The 21,824-nt window shown below is 36.1% G+C and overlaps 1 protein-coding gene across 2 annotated transcripts in view; it reads right to left on the bottom strand.

Annotated features, from left to right (window-relative positions):
- SLC38A6 (solute carrier family 38 member 6) overlaps positions 1 to 21,824 on the bottom strand; it is a 71,537-nt gene that overhangs the window by 32,082 nt on the left and 17,631 nt on the right. For both annotated transcript variants that reach the window (XM_027554260.1, XM_027554261.1), the window contains 3 exons: positions 19,272 to 19,324; positions 14,942 to 14,981; positions 1,677 to 1,755 (listed from right to left, as the gene is read on the bottom strand). In XM_027554260.1, coding sequence (XP_027410061.1) covers positions 1,677 to 1,755; positions 14,942 to 14,981; positions 19,272 to 19,324 — 172 coding nt within the window. The remainder of the gene's footprint in view (positions 1 to 1,676; positions 1,756 to 14,941; positions 14,982 to 19,271; positions 19,325 to 21,824) is intronic.

Below are 21,824 nucleotides of genomic sequence, written 5' to 3'. Positions count from 1 at the left end.
CTATTAAGATTAACACAGTTAATGCAATACATTCAAATTTGACTTTGACCTTTCTGGCAGTTAGAGCAAATAGGGAAAAGCCACCTTTATACAGTCATTATTATTGCAATTTCTTTTTAAAAATTGAGTTGTAACTGACATACAACATTATGGAGTTGCTTGATTTCCCACACTCACATTATGCTATCAGCTTACAAAAGCATGTATATGTATCATATCTTACTCGGTCATCCCAACAACTTTGTGAAGAAGGCAATACCAGTACCACCATTACACCAGATAAAGAAACCTCAGGCTCAAAATTAAGTTATACGGCCAAAGAAGTTAAATTAATTTCCTGAGATTACTGAATATGAAATGAATAGAACACATGTTTCCTTACTCTTAGCCTAACATTCTTCATTTTACCTCTTACTGCCTTGAGTTTCTTAGCCCTAAATTATAATGGAAATTTATGGCATAGAATTTTTTGAGTAATAGAAGTTGTCCTCATTATTTTTTACAGCACATGTAAAAGCAAATTTTACATAGGTATGTCATTTAGCAATTGTTTATCAAAATAAGAGCATAAAACTTAAAACTAGATAAAGCTACAGATAAAACAAGGTAGCTCTAAGTATCAAATGTGACAATGAATATGGAAACTTTGTCAACTGTAAAGTACTACACAAAAGCACATCTTCCAATGATGAAAAATCGGTAAGGACTTCTCCTTACCTTTTTATCAATCACAGTTCCTATTCAGACCTAAACTATATCATATTTTTCTTATAAATATGTATTTGTAGTTGTCTAAGTAGAATTCTTTCATGGAAGCCAACTTGTAAAAGCTAAAACTCAATTTTGAAAACTTGCCCTGCAATCCAGAAGAAGTTGGAACAAAATATTGGAGCAAAACAACCAAATATTTAAATCAAAAAGTCTGATGGGTTTTGGTGTTGTGATTTAGAAATTATATGAATTAATTTGATGACAATTAAAAGGATTCATTTAGCCCTTTCAAGTTCGTTTTTCTCAAAATTTCATGTTATATATAGTAAGAGGAAAAGTATAATTAATTTGGACTTTTTCCTCATAAAAAAAGATGAATTAATAGTCTTTAGAACCCAGTGTTTTTATAAAAAAAAAAAAAAAAGGGCAGTATAACATGGTTTAGTATTATATATAATATTGTTAAAAACAGGAAATGAAACAATTTTTTTTCCAATAATGCTTTATAACAGGATTTTACACAAGTCCGCTGTAACTTTATCACTCTGATTTCTCTTTATCACTGTGGTTTGCTGAAAAGTGACAGCAGGATTATCTGCTCCCTCCTTTAAGACCTTTACCGTCAGTGCTTTCAGCCTCCCTGCTCCTCCAGCCAACATTTCATATCCAGAAATTTCTCCTCCACTCTTCTCTAAGAGCTGGCTCATACTTGTCCTGCTCTTTCATACCCCCATGGAAAGCAGGGATTGCCATTGGCCTGTCAGAGGATTCACAGACCATTGTTCTGAACATAATGGTTACCACCAGCGGTCTGCAGGGGTTCCTTCTCTAGGACCACTGTCTCCACATAACTTTGTAAGTGTCTTGAGGGCAGGAACTACATTTACCTTATTTCCCACAAGGGCTTAATAGATATTTATTGAATTAATAAATAAATGAATACAATGTGAAATACTTTTTCTTACCCACTGTAGTCTCCAGATAAAAATTCTGATATAGTAGCAGGAAGTTCTGTTTTAATGATTAAAAGATAAGATGACATAGCTGCAGACAGAATAAAAAGAGTTCCTATTAGAATCCTATAACTTTTAACCATTTACAGAATAATCTTATTTAGAAACACGGATACCGATTTGGGATATGACAGCATGTGGAAGATTAATTCATACTGCACTGTCCTCAAAGAAAGATACATACCAGGAACGGAGATAAATAAAGATAAATAATTAATATTCTTTGTAGAGAAGAATAATTGGTAAGCTCATTAGGTATCTTTTGTTTACATTTCAAGTTCAAGGCAAAAGATTTAGGTAAGAGAAAGGTTCTTGATTACAACCCACTTAGAAACAAAATTTTGCTTGTGTGTGTGCATGTGTACATGTGTGCTCAGTCATATCTGACTCTTTGGGACCCCATGGACTTTGTAGCCCACCAAACTCTTCTGTCCATGGAAACTTTCCAGGCAAGAATACTGGAGTGGGTTGTTATTTCCTAGTCCAGGGGATCTTCCCGTGAAGCTAGACAAAAACTCGTAATGCTATCTCCCAGTACAAGGCATTAGAGTTTAGTGTAGCAACAACTGATAGAGAAATAAGAGATAAATAAGTATAGCTAATAAATCTGATTATTTGTTTTTATTAGAGAGAGACCTCCCCCCAGTAGTCTCACTTCTCCTCTTTCTCTGCTACTGTCCTTCCACACACACTGTGGACTCATGCTATTATAAAACAAAAGCAAAATGCAAAATGAGTTACATTTTAAATTGCTCTCCAAAACAGATTAGAAAAGATCCAATTGAAATTATTAAGCACATTAAAGGGACAAAACTTACAATTATTATTCTGTTTTATTAACAGGGCTCCTTTATATTATGTAAACAAAACCCAAAGTTAGCATTACTTCTCACACTCTATCAGACAGGATCCAAGAAATAACCTGCTTTTACAGCATTTTAATAATGATCCTATTTCTGGTGTAGCTATTAAAAAACAAAAAATCTCACATCTTATAAACCTTCCATCCCACACTGGGAAATGTTTTCATATGGTTACAGAATAGAGAACTCATTTATATGTAAATACTTGAGCTTAAACTTAAATGCTTAAGTAACTACAGAAACCCAGATGATGTGGAGTCAGTTTAACAGAGTAATAATCTCTGTTTCCCCTAGAGATTAAGTATATATTTAAAAAGAGCCAACAAGTATATGTCCATGAAGAATAGAGAGCACTCTGTGTGCATGTTAATTTTATTACTTATTTATATTTCAGGAAACATTTCACTTTCTCCTTGGACCTACAAAAACCAAGAACATAAATGAATGCCAAGTCTGAATGGCAAAAATCTGAGGAAAGACTGATTGAAAAGCTCAAAGAGTTTTCAAAAAAGAATGTATGTTTTTCAACCAACAAATTTAAAAGTAGCTGAGCTTCACAATTATTACAGTGCTGCATGACTGCTCAACCCTGGGGGAAAAAGGTTGTATACTAGTTTGTATATACGTTTATATGAAGATAGGCAATACTTACACATATAAACACATACACTCTTTCTCATTTAAAAAATAAAATAAAACAACATGTACCTATGGCAAAGTAAAATTTAGAACACTTAATGGTCACTTCTCTTCAGTGAAAATACACATATTCACACTTTCCAGTTTATGACTATTTCTTTTTTTCCCAGTGGAAGTACAGCTGTTGAAATAAAGTCTTTTAGTCAGCAGAAGTACAGCACGTTTCTTCAAATGCTTTGTTAGTTATGGGACATCACAATTAATTGTATGTGGAAAGATATTCTAAGTCATTCATATTCTCATATGGAAAAATGCTACCAGTTTGGTACAGAACAGAAGGAAGGTTTAGATTAACCTTCTCCACTCAAGAATTTGGGGGTCTTTGTTTGTAATACTTTATCTATTCCAAAGAATCATACACATATGGTGTGATGATGAAAATCATGAACTGAATTTTCTGAAACTGGCCTAGGGCTACTTAAATATATCTTGCAAGGAAAAAAAAAAAAAGACAAAAGTACCTTTAAAACAAGGAATGCAGACTTCCTACACAATGTAATTTATTATCTGTCCATCAGTCTTTCTTGCTTGGATTAATCCAATACCACATGCTTTACTAAGGTTTCAGACATTCATCTCTTTCAGTAATTTTCTATTATTTCTTTTAGATCTTTAGTTGTAAAAAGCTGCAATGAATATGAGATCCTATTTCTTCCTAATATACAATCTGTCATTCTTCCCAGAATTTCTATTAGCCCCTGGCTAATCATTTGATCATGTTTATCCTCTGTTGTAGCCTTAACTCTTTCATTTTCAAACGAGAGTCCTATTTCATTAGATTCCAGTCTGGAGAATCATGTATATTTCAAGAAATATGAACTCATAAAACATATGTTTCTCTCTCAAAAAGAGTCTCAGCATACAAGATATAAATATAACAAAACATGTAAAATATTGCTCCTTTCTTAGAGAATGCAGGTGTTTGTTTTAAGAGCTACAAAACTACTCATGTGGGGGGGAAACTCCACTGACGAAACAAAGAAAGATACCACTCTTTCTACTGTATATATTATTTTTCCCTAACCACAAGTAAACTTTCATGCAAGGATTGGCACCTTAACATATTATAAATATACGTTGTTAGGAATACATCTTAATTAGATTTACATAAAAAGAATAATCAGCTCAATAAAATAAAGTGGAAAAGCTTCAAAAATATAAAATCAATAGGAATGCTTATGTATCCATTGTTTTTTCCAGTGGCTTCCCTGATAGCTCAGTTGGTAAAGAATCCGCCTGCAATGCTCCAAAAGTTGCCTGCCATACCTTTCATCTCATGTGTTCTATTAATAGCATAAGGAAGTGTTTAAGGACTTATCTTACAGGCAGGTCATAAGCAAGAATTTGTAAATGATTTTTGCTGACATAGATACACAGCATGGACTCCTAATACGACACACACCATGTTGTCCTCTAAATAATAGCTGGAGCGGGGTCATCCACAAAAGCCATGGTTGTAGTTAAGTGGTTCTGGCCTCCATACCACCAAAGCCAGAATTAAGGCTAGAAGACATACCTTAGTGACAGGTACTCAGCCATTATAAATCATTTAGTTTCACCACATTAACTAAATAGCTATTCTTTTCTCCCTCATTTTAAACCTAACTAATAGAACTCATTTAATAGAAACTGCCCTAGGAAGGAAATAAAAAATCTGTCAACTTAATCAAAACACAGGAGTTGAAAATATTTTATACAAACCATGAGGAGAAGCAACTGTACATTAAGAAAAGACTAAAATAGGGTAAAATTTGATTAGGCAATAGCAAGTGGTAAGGTATTAATATTGTTTGATCTAATCATAAAGAGAAACACATGAGTTGGGAGCATAGAGGCTGAGGGGAGAGATGTAAAAAACACAAAAGGGGAAGTGGTTCGGAAGAGGAGAATTAACAAGAAGAGCAACATTGGGGCGGGGGCTTAGGATGCCTATTCCAAGTGATTTACAGGTTACTTTCTCCTTTACATTTATTTCTTCACCACAAACCTGTGAGGCAGATATTCTTTATTTCACAAATGAGGAAATGGAGACTCAGAGAGTTAACTTGCCCAGTGGAAACAGCCCGTCTGGCTTGAGAAATCTACTCTATTAACTGTTACACTATGAGAAAGTGCAGAGAAGAAAAGTGAAGAAGAAATCCACCACAGCAAAGAAAAATAAGAAAGGTCTACCAAAAGGAGCACTCCCCAGAATTATTCTTTTTTCATCACCATTTAAACAATAAATTGTTTCTGAAAGCTGAGTTTCACAGTTGCATTCAAAGAAAACAAAAGAATTTCTGTAACATAGAACCTAAGTTAGAAGCGCTAAAAACACTTAAAATGTTCGTTTCACTTTGACCTGTATTTTCATTTCAGTTTTATAGCTGGTTTGGTAAAGTGATTAGTCAACATGCCTCAGACAAGCTAAAGGATCTCATGATAGGACTCTACTGGATTTACCATGATGATTCTATTTTATCTACAGCTATTACTGTAGTTCAGAAGAGAAAGTTTCCTATTCTTACATATCTGAGATATTAACACTACCCTGCAATTGAAAAAAATATATAACAAAAATCAATCCCTCTTCCCACAAATCCTTGTTCTCTCATAGGCTACTCTTCCCAGCACTCCTCAAAAAAAGCAAAAGAGAAGACAAATTGGAGTTTGGAGACTTCAACTGGAGTTTGGACCTAAGAAACCGTAAGTTTACAAAAATAATTATCCTTTTTGTTAAACATTTAAAATACATGTATGAAGGTTTAGATTACACAGCTCTATTTTTAAGACAGAATTCAGTTTTTCAGCACTTGGGAAAAGTTCAGCAACTTCTTCAAGGATTAGTCAGCCAGTTCTACACAGATGAACTGCGGGAGGAAATAATAAGTTTGCCTTTCCTTCTAAAAGAGATTCAGTTTTACTTCAAACATGTTTTCAGTCATGGATAGCAACTGGTTTATTCTATTCAATGTGTCTTATTAACCTGGCGTTCCTAAATGTCCAAATACCACTGAAAGGCTATTCCCGCGCAACACAGGGTACAACAGAACCTCTCGTTTTTAAAAAGGATTAAAAAAAAAATTTGAAAACAGGGTCATTTTCCTACTTTGTGTACAAATGGAAATAAAAAATATATGGAGGAACTTTTCCCTTCAATAACCCTAGGAAAATATACATATTTGTTTTATCATCTATCAAGATCTTAAACTTGAATAAAAACTGACCAGAATATTTAGGTTCTAAAAACCCTATAATTAAACTTCAATAAAACTTTTTATTAAGAAATCCATTATTTTCAAAAACATTTTAAAAATTACATGTATGGAGAAGGAAATGGCAACCCACTCCAGTGTTCTTGCCTGGAGAATCCCAGGAACCGGGGAGCCTAGTGGGCTTCCATCTATGGGGTTGCACAGAGTCGGACACGACTGAAGCAACTTAGCAGCAGCAGCAGCAGCATTTTGTTCCATCTGTGGCTCCTACTTTGTCTTCCCTATTCTGAGTATGGGCAGTGAGTGTTTCTCTCTTCCTAATAGTAGCCTTGTAACAATTTGTGGCAGTATCTTTGTATCCTTATGAGCTTTGTACCAACTAGATTCTTCATATATACTTGTGATTAACAGGTCAAATTGAAAAGCACAGTATTGTAAGTCTAACTTGAAGAGACAGAACATACATTACAAGTATGTTAGGTAACCTAAATCTCATTGATCCCTTTTTTTCATGTCCTAGTCAGGTAGAGTTGCTTCAGTTACTCTAGCCAGTTTGGGTTAGTAAACTTGTTAATTTAGCTGCTAGCAAGTTCAGAAAATGTATTCTGTATCTTAGAAGAACCAAAAGGTTACTTTTCTGTTCTGTCCCCTCTCCTTCACAATTTAAGTTCCTCAAGAGCTGTGATCACTTGATACATTTTATCAGTGTCTTTTTACTACTTACAATAGCCCAGTCTTCAGGAAACATCTTTAGGTATACATAATGCTCCTTGGTCTTTATCAACTTACTGAATGTGTTCTATAATCTGTCATCAGAAAGAACCTATGGATAGGCTTCAGGGGTCTGTAACTAGGTCTCTTAACAGAACCACTGACCTGGATCATCTGTCAGGCTTCATTTTCACCTTTAAAGGCTTTGCTTAAAATGCAAATTTCCTCTCTGACTCCATCAAAAAAATAAATAAATAAAATAAAATGACATGTAACCAGTAAATTTTGTCAAAGGAAGGACTTTTGAGAAAGATTCCCCCTCCAAATTTCCTCTATTTCTCCTACTCTCAGACAGAGCTTTCCAGAATTTCCGGACAATACTATTCAGGCCTCAAAAAAGACTACAGATGAGCTGACCAGCAGATGGCATTGTAACAGCACGCCCAACCCGTTTCCCGGGTGACAGTACAAACTAGTACTTCTAAGGCTTCCCTGTCTTACCAAAACAAAATAGCAACAACAACTTTTTTTTCACGAATAAAGTAAAGCCAAAAAGTTTCTAATTTAATATTACGTCCCAATTTTGAAAAACACTGAGAATTTGGCATTTTTATAATTCTCAACTAAGAATGATCTAATTTATCCCTTTCTGTTTATGAGACTTAGGAACTGTGCAACTTGACCACATAAAAGGGCTCTGAGTTTCTCTTAAAGTTTAGATTCCCAAACTGAGGTGTGGATCAAGGCTGCCAGAGTAGATCTGTGGGTTCTCTGTCAGTCCGGAAAATCTGGGTCATTTTAGGAGGTTTCAGTAAATCTAATATTTAGGGTTCTCCTTTCACAATATGCAGCAGTGATTCAGTCTTTATTCTCTTTTAAAGAACTAAGGAAAAAATATGCTATCAACAGTGGACCTTCATATTTCAGAAGAGCAAAATAAGAATTTAACATACTCCTAGAAGCCACTCTCCTTGCATTTTGAGTTGGGCAAGAGACGAGATCAGAAACACCAATTACCTTCACTTTTACCACGTACTCATCAGAGTTAATAGGACTTTCTCTTAGCTTAAGTAAAGATGATTTGAGTTTCCTGCTTGATTTCTAGGATATTTTAGCTAACTGAGTGATCTATCGCAAACCTAATGCAAATGCAAACACATATGGCACTAACTACTTCCCTTGGTTTTTAGGAAAGGACTTTCATAATCCAGCAAATTAGAGGAACTATATGGAAACCTGTACTTATTTGCTATTACAGTTCTTAATCCTTTTGCTTATAGTCCACTAAATTCAAGCCCTCAGCCAGAGTTCTCTTCCCTATAACAGCATTAAATATTAAAACTTCCAGATGCTTCTTTTCTGACTTTGGTCTAAGCAACGACTCTCAGCAAATGTCCCTCTGGTGCCTGAGGCACTAAGCAGCTGGGGGCTCTCTCTGGCTCTGGTCTGTTTTGGGACCCCAATTCATCAGTGTTGGGAATCTATCAGGAATTGCTTCTAAGAAGTATTTTACCATGTGGTTCTCCATTTTCTAAAGGTAACAGTTTCCATAATCCTAAGAATAAGAGTACTAAATTTAATGAGTCATATTTTTTTTTCTATGATAAAGTTCACAGATTTTTCAAAGACAGTAGACTTTTCCAATCTATTTGTTAGACCACACTAGTTCCCTGTGACTAATACTTGGTATGTGACTGATATTGGGGAAAAAAAGATTTTCTGTGAAGTTCTGACAGTAGATTCTTCCCTAAAGAAACCATATGCTCACTTATGCATTCTGTGTGGTCTTCTCTTCCCAGTTGATCTTCCTTTTAAAGGAGTTCCAAGCCAGGTTGCTGGCTTTTCCTTCTCTTCCTCCTTCTCTTATTCCTTACTTTCTTCCTATAATAAATAAGACTTCAGCTCAGTTCAGTTCAGTCACCCAGTCGTGTCCGACTCTTTGCGACCCCATGAATTGCAGAACACCAGGCCTCCTTGTCCATCACCAACTCCCGGAGTTCACTCAGACTCATGTCCATTGAGTCAGTGACGCCATCCAGCCATCCCATCCTCTGTCGTCCCCTTCTCCTCCTGCCCCCAATCCCTCCATCATGTCTTTTCCAATGAGTCAACTCTTCACATCAGGTGGCCAAAGTATTGGAGTTTCAGCTTTAGCATCAGTCTTTCCAAAGAACACCCAGGACTGATCTCCTTTAGAATGGACTGGTTGGATCTCCTTGCAGTCCAAGGGACTCAAGAGTCTTCTCCAACACCATAGTTCAAAAGCATCAGTTCTTCGGTACTCAGCTTTCTTCACAGTCCAACTCTCACATCCATACGTGACCACTGGAAAAACCATAGCCTTGACTAGGTGGACCTTTGTTGGCAAAGTAATGTCTCTGCTTTTGAATATGCTATCTAGGTTGGTCATAACTTTCCTTCCAAGGAGTAAGCATCTTTAAATTTCATGGCTGCAATCACCATCTACAGTGATTTTGGAGCTCAGAAAAATAAAGTCTGACACTGTTTCCACTGTTTCCCCATCTATTTGCCATGAAGTGATGGGACCAGATGGCATGATCTTAGTTTTCTGAATGTTGAGCTTTAAGCCAACTTTTTCACTCTCCTCTTTCACTTTCATCAAGAGGCTTTTTAGTTCCTCTTCACTTTCTGCTATAAGGGTGGTGTCATCTGCGTATCTGAAGTTACTGATATTTCTCCCAGCAATCTTGATTCCAGCTTGTGCTTCTTCCAGCACATAAGACTTACACACAAATAAGACTTACTAAATACCAAGTGCTAGGTACTTAAAAACCTAAATGAATGAACAAGTTACTTATAGACATGGAATACATAGAAGTAGGGAATAAACTGAGTCTTACTGAAAGATTCATGGAACAAATATTGATTAAGGAAAATTTTGCTTGATCCATGATCATCTTGCTTCTACAGGCCCTGTTTCCTTTTCTCATAGATTCATCAGGGACATAGAATCTCAAGAAAACTGAGAAATGTTTAAATGTTACAAAGAATAAAAGAGCCAGAAAGCATTAATCTGAGATATGATTACCTAACGCAAAAGTAGAAGATTTTAAAATACTTTATTTTCTATTTTACATAAATAAGATCTAACTTTCCTCAATATTTTCAACCTTTTATTTTTCATATAATTCTAAACACTATGGACATTCAGTTTCTCTGTATCATTTATATGCTATATAAAATTGTCTCATTAAGGCAAAATCTTAGTTTTTTAAATAGAATTTTTTTTTGATATTTTAATTTTATTTTATTTTTAAACTTTACAATATTGTATTAGTTCTGGTGCACTGGGACAACCCAGAGGGATGGTATGGGGAGGGAGGAGGGAGGAGGGTTCAGGACGGGGAACACATGTATACCTGTGGCGGATTCATTTCGGTATTTGGCAAAACTAAATAGAATTTTTTTAATTGTCTCATTCATTCAACAAATACTATTTATTGAGTTCCTCTACCAGAAACTAGGTCAAGTTAGGAAAACAAATGAAAACACATAGTTCCTGTCCCCAAGGAGCTTTTAAAATCCTCATCATTTAATCTTTTCATAGCTTTTCAACATTTACTAAATCAGAGCAGAAAAAACAAAGCCTTTAGAAGTAGACAAAGTGAGATTTGAATCCTGGCTTTATTAAGGGGTAAAGGTAAGCAAGTCACTTATCCCCTCTGAGCACTGATCTCATCCTCTGTAAAATGAGGATAATATCATCCACCCTGAAGTGTTGCTGTTAAGTATAAAGTGTCAAGTATAGGCCTGGCCTAAAGATAATTTATTATATTATTTCTCGTTTCTAAACAATCACTGAAAAACTCTGACCACTTATACGAATAATGAATATCCCATCTTTCCAAAAATGCTATCTGAACTACATTACATATGCAGGTAGGCATGCAAGATATGCAAACATTTAATCTGATTCTATACACTTCGTATCATCTTATAAATATCTAATGTATCTCCAATTAATAAAAAGTCAAAATCCATTTGGAAGAAATAACATCAAATAAGTTATATGTACAACATTAAAGAGCCTCCCAAATAAATATGCCGTTTCTTCTCAAGCATACATGGCTTAGTAACTGCTAAGGGCTTCCACAGACCCAACTTAGGTTAATCAAGAAACTACTTAAGGCTGGAGTTCCTAGACTTTAACCTCAGAGGCTCAGCAGCTTCCCTAAAGGGTAGTTCTAAGAACTGAGACTCCCCTTTCTGAAAAAGAACAGCATCCATGAAAGTTTTTACAGCAATAGTGGCTGACTTGTTAAAAATACCTAAGAAAAGAGCAAATCATCTTTTGAACCAAGTATAACCCTTCCATGAAACTTTCCTGTAATAAATAGGCACCTGACTTCCAACCCAGTGTTCTGTTCACAACAGCAAGCTTCCATTTCTATTCTAATAAAGGAATGGTTTATGCATGCTAAGACAAAAGAAAAATAGCTTTGAAAATATGTTTCAGGTATTACTTAGTAGGCTCTCAATAAATAAAATTTTAGAAAATGTGAAGAAAATCACAAGGGTATTATTCTAAAAACTAAACAAGCATTATCAGCTTTTCTGAATTGGAGGAACATTAAAAATTTTTGTGACTGCTTTTAAGTGACTTAAAAAAAAAGTTTCTAAAACAAAGCAAGCAAATCAACAAACTTAGAGCTGAAAGAACTGATGATTTATCTGCCACCAAATGTTGGAATCCAATCCCACTCCCAATCTAATCCCAAAGAAAGGCAATGCCAAAGAATGTTCAAACTACCGCACAATTGCACTTATCTCACATGCTAGCTAAGTAATGCTCAAAATCCTCCAAGCCAGGCTTCAGCAATACATGAACCGTGAACTTTCAGATGTTCAAGCTGGATTTAGAAAAGGCAGAAGAACCAGAGATCAAATTGCCAACATCTGTTGGATCATCAAAAAAGCAAGAGTTACAGAAAAATATCTACTTCTGCTTTATTGACTATGCCAAAGCCTTTAACTGTGTGGATCACAACAAAATGTGGAAAAGTCTTAAAGAGATGGGAATACCAGACCACCTGACCTGCCTCCTGAGAAGGAACAGTTAGAAATGGACATGGAACAACAGACTGGTTCCAAATCAGGAAAGGAGAACGTCAAGGCTGTATGTTGTCACCCTGTTTATTTAACTTCTATACAGAGTACATTATGCAAAATGCCGGGCTGGCTTAAGCACAAGCTGAAATCAAGATTGCCAGGAGAAATATCAATAACCTCAGATATGCAGATGACACCACCCTTATGGCAGAAGGTGAAGAAGAACTAAAAAGCCTCTTGATGAAAGTGAAGAGGAGAGTGAAAAAGTTGGCTTAAAACTCAAGTCAGAAAACTAGGATCATGGCATCCGGTCCCATCACTTCATGGCAAGTAGATGGGGAAACAATGGAAACAGCAAGAGATTTTATTTTGCGGGGCTCCAAAATCACTGCAGATGGTGATTGCAGCCATGAAATTAAAAGACACTTGCTCCTCGGAAGACGAGCTATGACGAACCTGCTGCTGCTGCTGCTAAGTCGCATCAGGCGTGTCTGACTCTGTGCGACCCCATAGACAGCAGCCCACCAGGCTCCCCTGTCCCTGGGATTCTCCAGGCAAGAACACTGAAGTGGGTTGCCATTTCCTTCTCCAATGCATGAAAGTGAAAAGTGAAAGTGAAGTCGCTCAGTCGTGTCCGACTCTTAGCGACCCCATGGACTGCAGCCTACCAGGCTCCTCCATCCATGGGATTTTCCAGGCAAGAGTACTGGAGTGGGGTGCCATTGCCTTCTCTGATGACCAACCTAGACAGCATGTTAAAAAGCAGAGACATTACTTTACCAACAAAGGTCCATCTAGTCAAAGCTATGGCTTTTCCAGTAGTCATGTATGGATGTGAGAGTTGGACTATAAAGAAAGCTGAACACTGAATAATTGATGCTTTTGAACTGTGGTGTTGGAGAAGACTCTTGGACTGCAAGGAGATCCAACCAGTCAATCCTAAAAGAAATCAGTCTTGAATATTCATTGTAAGGACTGATGCTGAAGCTGAAACTCCAATACTTTGACCACCTGATGTGAAGAACTGACTCATTGGAAAAGAGCTGGATGCTGGGAAAGATTGAAGGTGGGAGGAGAAGGGGACAACAGAGGATGAGATGGTTGGATGGCATCACCGACGTGAAGGACATGAGTTTGAGTAGGCTCCAGTGTAGGCAAGCCTGGTGTGCTGCAGTCCATGGGGTCACAAAGAATCAGACACAACTGAGTGACTAAACTGAATTGAAATGCAGAAATTCTTTCTAGAACATTCTGACAACTGACCAACCACCTCTGTTTGAATTTTTTCAGGAATATCAGAGCTTTTTCAAAGGAGTGTAGGACATCTCCCATTATCACAAAGCTTAGTATTTCAAATGAAACCAAACCAGCATTACTGTAGATTTCTACCCATTAGAGCCAGTTCTGCCCTTCAGAATAATACTAAATTACTGTAATATCTTTCCATGTTTCACGTTCAGCTTTTCAAATATTTAAAGCTAATGATCAGTCTAGAAGTCCCCTTTGGTCTTCTTGATAAATACAGCTAGAATATTACAAAGTACTTGCAAATAGCACATACAAATTATATTCAGCTAATATTTAGTTGAAAAAAAGGTTTATCAAGTCCCAAATATTGTGCTAGGTTTCGGGAATACAAAAAAAAAAAAAAAGAGAGAGACTAATACTTGACTTGGAGGAGCTGATAATAATAGTGGGGGAAGAATGCATATACAGAGGTAACTTCGACCTAACAGCAAGTGCTAAAAGAGTCAGGAACAATAACAGTTGCATACCAGCTCAGAGGACAAGGAAGTGATCTGGGTGAAGGATACTGAGAATACACCAGCAGGCATTTGCCATAGCCACAAATTCAGATCGAAATTCCTGAGTTGAAAATTCTACATAAAATACAAACTGTGATTGATGGTTCTTAGTAATCATATTAACTCTGTGTATTTAACTTTACATTAAAAACATTTATTTAGCACTCAAGTAAATGGTAAAAGAAAATTAAGACATGGTAACTTCTTTACAACATATACAAATATGATTCCCATAGGATTTTGGATTTAAATGTTTAATACATTTAGTCAATAATGATCAATAATTAACAGTACTTTTTGTTTCTGTAGTTCTTGATACCAGATCATTTTTTTTTAAATGGGAAAATAGGGAATTCCAAAAAATGTGAGAATACTTATTTGTCTCAAGCATATTTATTTTGTACACCACATGGTCATTTTCGATTTCGTGCTTACAAAAGGAGATTGCCTTTCTACACATGACTGTTCACAGCCATGGAACATCCCTCCTTCTAAAGCAGTATACATTACAGCAGGTGATCAGGACAAAAATAGAGGGGAACTACCCCAGAATCACCTGGAGAGTTTTTCCAAGCTGTACTTCACCACTACCACAACTACAGAAAACCAGCGCTTCAGAGGTGTGCTACAGACCTAATAACAAGATTGAAAGCAAGGGTTTGGCTGCAGCTGAATTTAGAAGCTATTGTCCTACAAGGGCTGCTAAAAAGGATCTTTTAAAAAAGAAAGACTAATAGGTCAACACACAGGGCTTCTGAGATACCTATGTCTATAGAGGTTTAGGTTCCCTGCTGGACCCGTAGCAAGCAAGAAACCAAAGGAGGAAATCGTTTCCACCACGTCTAGGCATAAGCTGTGCACTTGCAATTGCTTACCTCCAATGTTCTGAATTATTATGGTGCTCGCCACCATCACCTATAAAAGAATAAATGTATTCAGAAGATGAAAGGGGAAACAATATAAAAGGATTGGTATTTTATTAAAATTCAATAACTATTACTTGAAAACAGATGCAGAAATTGAGTGAAGAGAAACTGAAAAGAACACACTCTGCCAGCTATTTGTAATATATAAAACTAATAATCATCACATAAAAAGCCTTTCTTTAATAGTTCCATGGTTACTATAAAGCACACTTTTGTAAGTTTCCTTGGCAGCCATTTTTAAAACAGTTAAAAGTGTTAAAAAGCTAGGGAATCAATGGTTATCAAAGTACCAAAGAATTGAAGTTGAATTTATTTGGTCTCATTTTTTTTAATTTGGTCTTTTTTTTTTTTTTAATTGGTTATATCACATTGATTTGCTAGGCATACTGAAACAGCTTGAGGTGTGTTGTGCCAATGCTGTATTGTATAAAGGGAAATATAATCTTCAGAGTGTATCAGCTTGGCAAACACCAAGCCTTGAACATGGGAGCCTTGTTGCAGGGATAAATTAATTCTAGAGCAGAAAACTCTAGAGCCCACATATCTGAAAACCGAAGCATTTTAAACTCAGTAACACACAGTGGGCTGAGTATAAGACAATAGGAGGTAGTGAAGACCTTAATACATTGGAGAATTTCTCCTCTTTCAAAATGTGGCAGCTGTTATACAGCTCTGGCCAGTTGCTGACATGTGAGAATGTGAATCCAATGTAGCTAGATCTTCTGATTGTTCAAGGAAAGTCAGAAACGGAATTCTTTCAAAATGTCATAACTCTTAGTTGGCAATCAGCTAAAAATAAAAAAAAGATTTGAGCCAAACAAAATATGCCTGAGCCTTGCTAACTTGTGATCTTTGATGAGATTCCTGGGAAATACAAGATGGCACTTTATCCATTCTTGGTCATCAGATGTACTCAGAAGAAATGATTAAATATTCTGCTTCCACTTGGGCCTTTCAATCACTTAAATCTTGGTGAATCTATACTTCCAATGTATGTCTGGAGCTGACTAGCTATCTAAGATCATTCAGTCGTGCATGGACTGGAAAGAGATCACCCTTCTTCTCCTAGGAATTCCATTTGCCTTCCTGATGTTCAAGCTGGTTTTAGAAAAGGCAGAGGAACCAGAGATCAAATTGCCAACATCCCCTGGATCATGGAAAAAGCAAGAGAGTTCCAGAAAAACATCTATTTCTGCTTTATTGACTATGCCAAAGCCTTTGACTGTGTGGATCACAATAAACTGTGGAAAATTCTGAAAGAGATGGGAATACCAGACCACTTGATCTGCCTCTTGAGAAATTTGAATGCAGGTCAGGAAGCAACAGTTAGAACTGGACATGGAACAATAGACTGGTTCCAAATAGGAAAAGGAGTTCGTCAAGGCTGTATATTGTCACCCTGCTTATTTAACTTATATGCAGAGTACATCATGAGAAATCCTGGACTGGAAGAAACACAAACTGGAATCAAGATTGCCAGGAGAAATATTAATAACCTCAGATATGCAGATGACACCACCCTTATGGCAGAAAGTGAAGAGGAACTCAAAAGCCTCTTGATGAAAGTAAAAGTGGAGAGTGAAAAAGTTGGCTTAAAGCTCAACGTTCAGAAAACGAAGATCATGGCATCCGGTCCCACCACTTCATGGGAAATAGATGGGGAAACAGTGGAAACAGTGTCAGACTTTATTTTTCTGGGCTCCAAAATCACTACAGATGGTGACTGCAGCCATGAAATTAAAAGACGCTTAGATAGCATATTCAAAAGCAGAGATATTACTTTGCCAACAAAGGTTCGTCTAGTCAAGGCTATGGTTTTTCCTGTGGTCATGTATGGATGTGAGAGTTGGACTGTGAAGAAGGCTGAGCACCGAAGAATTGATGCTTTTGTACTGTGGTGTTGGAGAAGACTCTTGAGAGTCCCTTGGACTGCAAGGAGACCCAACCAGTCCATTCTGAAGGACATCAGCCCTGGGATTTCTTTGGAAGGAATGATGCTAAAGCTGAAACTCCAGTACTTTGGCCACCTCATGCGAAGAGTTGACTCCTTGGAAAAGACTCTGATGCTGGGAGGGATTGGGGGCAGGAGGAAAAGGGGACGACAGAGAATGAGATGGCTGGATGGCATCACTGACTCGATGTACGTGAGTCTGAGTGAACTCCGGGAGTTGGTGATGGACAGCAAGGCCTGGCATGCTGCGATTCATGGGGTCGCAAAGAGTCGGACACGACTGAGCGACTGATCTGATCTGATCCTGGGCACAAACTAAGTCATCAAGACATGGAGGTCTTGGAAAGCAGGGCTAATGATAGAAACATCTGGGAAGATGTCTTTGAAGATATGATAATTATCATTCTAATATTTTCCAGAAAAACCTTTACATGCCATCCCATTTAAAAATTAGTTCCAAAATGTCACAGTTATTTGTGAAAAGACTTTTGTGAAATTTCTGTACACCGTCTTTCATATGCAATTAATATCTGTTGTCAGTCACACACGAAATTTGGATTTTTCTATGAATATACTGCAAAAAGCAATAATATCAATGCGTTGATGAGTATTTTCCCATTTTCTGGCTCAGTTGAAGCATTTTTGATCTAGAAAGTCAATATACCTACCCATCTACCTGTCTTTCTCATGCCTGGTGCAGTGCATGGCCACATGGTATTTGCTCAATAAATGTTTGCCAAGCACATAAACCATGTATAGACAATTAAAACAGTTTTCCTAAAAGGTTCAAATCACTTCAAAAATATTTAACTTCAGAATAATGTGACCCTATCATATGTTATATCTATACTCATGTAACATCTGGGAAGAAGGAAATAGGAAAGTTTCAACCCAACTCTGGAAGTTGAGAGAAAATATTAAACAAACAAATAGCTCTTCATTTATAGTATTCTCTGTCTGTGTATCTGCCTACTAAAAACTGTGTGCATATACCAAGATGATAATGCAGCTACTCTAGAGTGTAGGAAAAGGGGACTCTCAATAATCCATGTTCTTCTTGTAGACTCTGCTGCTATCCAAGGAACAAAGGAAATACTAATGTGAAATAACAGTGATGATGCTCAGTCATGTTCATAGATTGTATTAAATTAATTAGTTTTCTTATATAAATAATATTTTCTTCTTCTCCCTTGATTAAACTGGATGCAGGAAATTGATCTTAATTATAACAAACATCCTGATCTTCAAGAAAAATTGTTACCAAGGATGATTAACAAAAATCTTTACCCTCAAAAGTGACACAGTCTCCATTTAGTTCAAATTTCAGGCTATAAGGATCCAAACCATGAGACTATATAACATGATTTAAATATTCTCTTTTGTACTTTAAATACAAAGTTAATTTGAATGCAAATACACATCTCCCGCCCCTCATTACATAGCTGTATCTTTTTCCTCTCAGACTTAATTCTTAAAGGTTAGTTCAGCCAACAACAAAATAGCATCCTTTTAAATTAAAAACAAACAAAAAACACAAACAACAGATTTACAAAATGCAAAGAAAAAGCTCTGTTTGGAATAAACATATAAATGGGTTTTAGAAGTATGATAGCTCTTCAGAAACAAAAATAATTATTAAAACACTAACAATAATATTTAACTCCAGATTATCTGTGGAAGAAGACAGGTAATTAGTTTAACTAAACTAGTTTAGCATGCCTACCACAAATGAATGCCCCATAAATACTGTTGTTATTCCTCTTATTCTGGGGAGGAAAAGTAATAGATTTTGAGTCTGGAGTCCTATGGTTCCATACTGGCTTGAGTAATTATAGACAAATAGGCCCTTTCCCTTCTCTGGGCCTTAATTTCCTCACTTATAAATGAAGGATCATCTTTTAGCACTATTCAGCTCTTAAATGACATGATCTTCTAATTATCAATTTTATAAACATGCTATAAGGTTAATTCCATGCATCTGTCTTGTTCAGTCTTCATGAGAATTCAAATATAATCTAATCAACATTAATCACAAAATGTTAAAACAGGCCATTGTATTGATTTAAAATTATAAGTCACTGCTCCCCTTCATTAGAATAAAAAACACTAAAAAATTTAAGTGTTGAATTATATTTATCAATGCATTTTTAGGAAGGTCATAGAGATTTCTTCTTTCTCTTCCTGCTCCCATCATTCCTTTTCTTCACTTTAGTTTCCTTTTATTCCCTTAATTTCTTCCTCCTATATATACTTGTCTTTTCTAACTGGAAATGGAAGGGAAAAACTGCCTTTCAGGATTTTGAATACAGCAAGGAGAAAAAAAATTACCTTTCCAGGTAATCCAAATGCAAAGAGTCCAAGATCCTCATAAGATGTCACAGCTGTTGAGAGAAATCATAATTGTTATTTTTACACAATTCTGTCTGTGTACCAAGTCTTACATGGAAGAAAGCTATTCCACTGCTACCTACAGCTATTCGATGTGCTGTGTGCTAAGCTTAGTCACTCAGAAATGTTCAACTCTTTGCGACCCCACGGACTGTAGCCCGCCATGGGGATTCTCCAGGGAAGAATACCACGGTAGGTTGCCCTGCCCTCCTCCAGGGGATCTTCCCAACCCAGGGATCGAACCCAGGTGTCCTGCACTGCAAGTGGATTCTTTACGTCAGAGCCACTAGGGAAGCCCAGCTATTCGACAATCACATTAAATTTAAAGCTGAAGTACTGACTTGGGGGAAAGTTGAAAACTTATGATCCATAAAGACAATGTCCTCTTATAGAGTTTAGCAATTCCTAAGGTTGTCTAACTACCCAGGTTGCAATAATTCAAATAATAATTACTCAAAAACAATCCACTTCTCACTAAACAGTACTCACAGACTACATTGTCCAATATTAATTTTCATTGACAACAGTTTCTAAAAACTGTCTATGTAAATAAATCTTACTAAAGTATAAAAGCTAAATCATACTTTCAGAGACATTCACTTTTACAGGCTACCTAGGATATAATATATCCAGATGGAAACAATACCTTCATCCTGCGATAAGGGAATATATTTTCTTTCTCATCATAGAGTATGAAATTACATTTTCATTCCACATGTTCTAGAAGTGTGATCACAGAAAAGATGAAAATTAAAAGGCTTATAAAAGAACCAAATTTGTCCTTAAATGGGAGTTTCATGTTAAAATTAATGATACCATAGGTAAAAATAAGAGAATTAAAAATGTTTATATAATCCTAAATCAAAGCTATGGTTTTTCCAGTAGTCATGTATGGATGTGAGGTGGACCATCAAGAAGGCTGAGTGCCAAAAATTGATGCTTCCGAATTGCAGTGCTGGAGAAGACTCTAGAGAGTCCCTTGGACTGCAAGGAGATCAAACCAGTGAATCCCAAAGGAAATCAACCCTGAATATTCATTGGAAGGACTGAAGCTGAAGCTCCAATACTTTGGCCACCTGATGCAAAGAGCCGACTTATTGGAAAAGACCCTGATGCTGAGACAGATTGAGGGCAAGAGAAGAAGCGAGTGGCAGAGGATGAGATGATTGGATAGCATCGCTAACTCAATGCACATGAATGTGAGCAAACTCTGTGATATAGTGACGGACAGGGAAGCCTGGCGCGCTACGGTTAGTTCTTGGGGTTGAGGGAGTCAGACACAACTTACCGGCTGAACAACAACAAAGTCTGAGAAGTCCTTAACTTTTCAGTGCTTATGCCAAAAAAAGGCAGGTTAGTAGATACTAAGACTTAATAATAACATCACACATTTCCTATTGAATCAAAGATATGGATCATCATTTCTTAAATCAAGTTTTTAACATTCCTCTCAAGATATACATGGGTTTCTTTAAGCTATCACTATATTAACAAAAAACTGTATACTTTCATCTTTTAGCATTGTTTAGCTCTTAAGTGACATGATCTTCTAATTATCAGTTTTTTAAACATGCTATAAGGTGAACAAAGTTCATCAAGTATGCAAACATAAGCATTTTGAAAACCATATGTGGTCTTTTCATGTTATAACTACAAAGTTAGAAAGAACACAGTGAAATGCTTAAAAAAATAAGTTTTACTTAAGAACAAAAATTTTTTTAACATTTTAAAATTATAATCTATTATCAGGGTTGATCAAAGAATTTAGAACTTTTTGCATGACATACTTATTTTTAATTTTTTATTTAATATTTTAATTTTTTTTAGCTGGGTCATGTGGCATAAAGGATCTTAGCTCCCTGACCAGGGATCAAAGCTGTGCCCCCTGCATTGGGAGCATGGAGTATTAAGCACTGGACCGCAGGGGAAGTCCCAGACACAGCTATTTTTTAAAATGTATTTACACACTGCTCAACAGTGGGCAAGGACAATTTAATTTGGAATTTGGAATATATAATTTAATTACAAGTAGGAACCTTCATGCTTTAACAGTGAAAGATTTCCTAGAATAATTTCCTAGAATAATCCTAGAGGGGCAGACTGTAGACATATTTTAAACATAAAAATTTTTTAAAAAGTTAAAAAACTGAGATCTGGAATTTTTTCCTCTACTTGAAATGCCCAAATTCTATTTTTCCAAATACATATGTTCTAAAGTGAATGTCATCACAAAAATTATTAATTATTTCAACCAATAAATCTTTACAAGTTTGTTTCAAAGTTCCTAAACATAATTAAGTAATAATGTTATTTATAGGGACACAATTTTTTATATTTAACATTCCAAAGGATTGGTTTTATATATTCAACCAGAACAAGCTCTAAATATTAGCTTCTGATTTGACATTGGGAAGGGAATTTTGTTACATACTATGTGTATGTGAACCAAGTCTTCAGAAGGTCTCTGATTTGTCACTATGAAGCATGAGATTA

This window comes from Bos indicus x Bos taurus, chromosome 10, assembly GCF_003369695.1.
Source record: "Bos indicus x Bos taurus breed Angus x Brahman F1 hybrid chromosome 10, Bos_hybrid_MaternalHap_v2.0, whole genome shotgun sequence".
NCBI classification, from domain to species: domain Eukaryota; kingdom Metazoa; phylum Chordata; class Mammalia; order Artiodactyla; family Bovidae; genus Bos; species Bos indicus x Bos taurus.
This window is presented reverse-complemented; position numbering and strand designations above follow the sequence as displayed.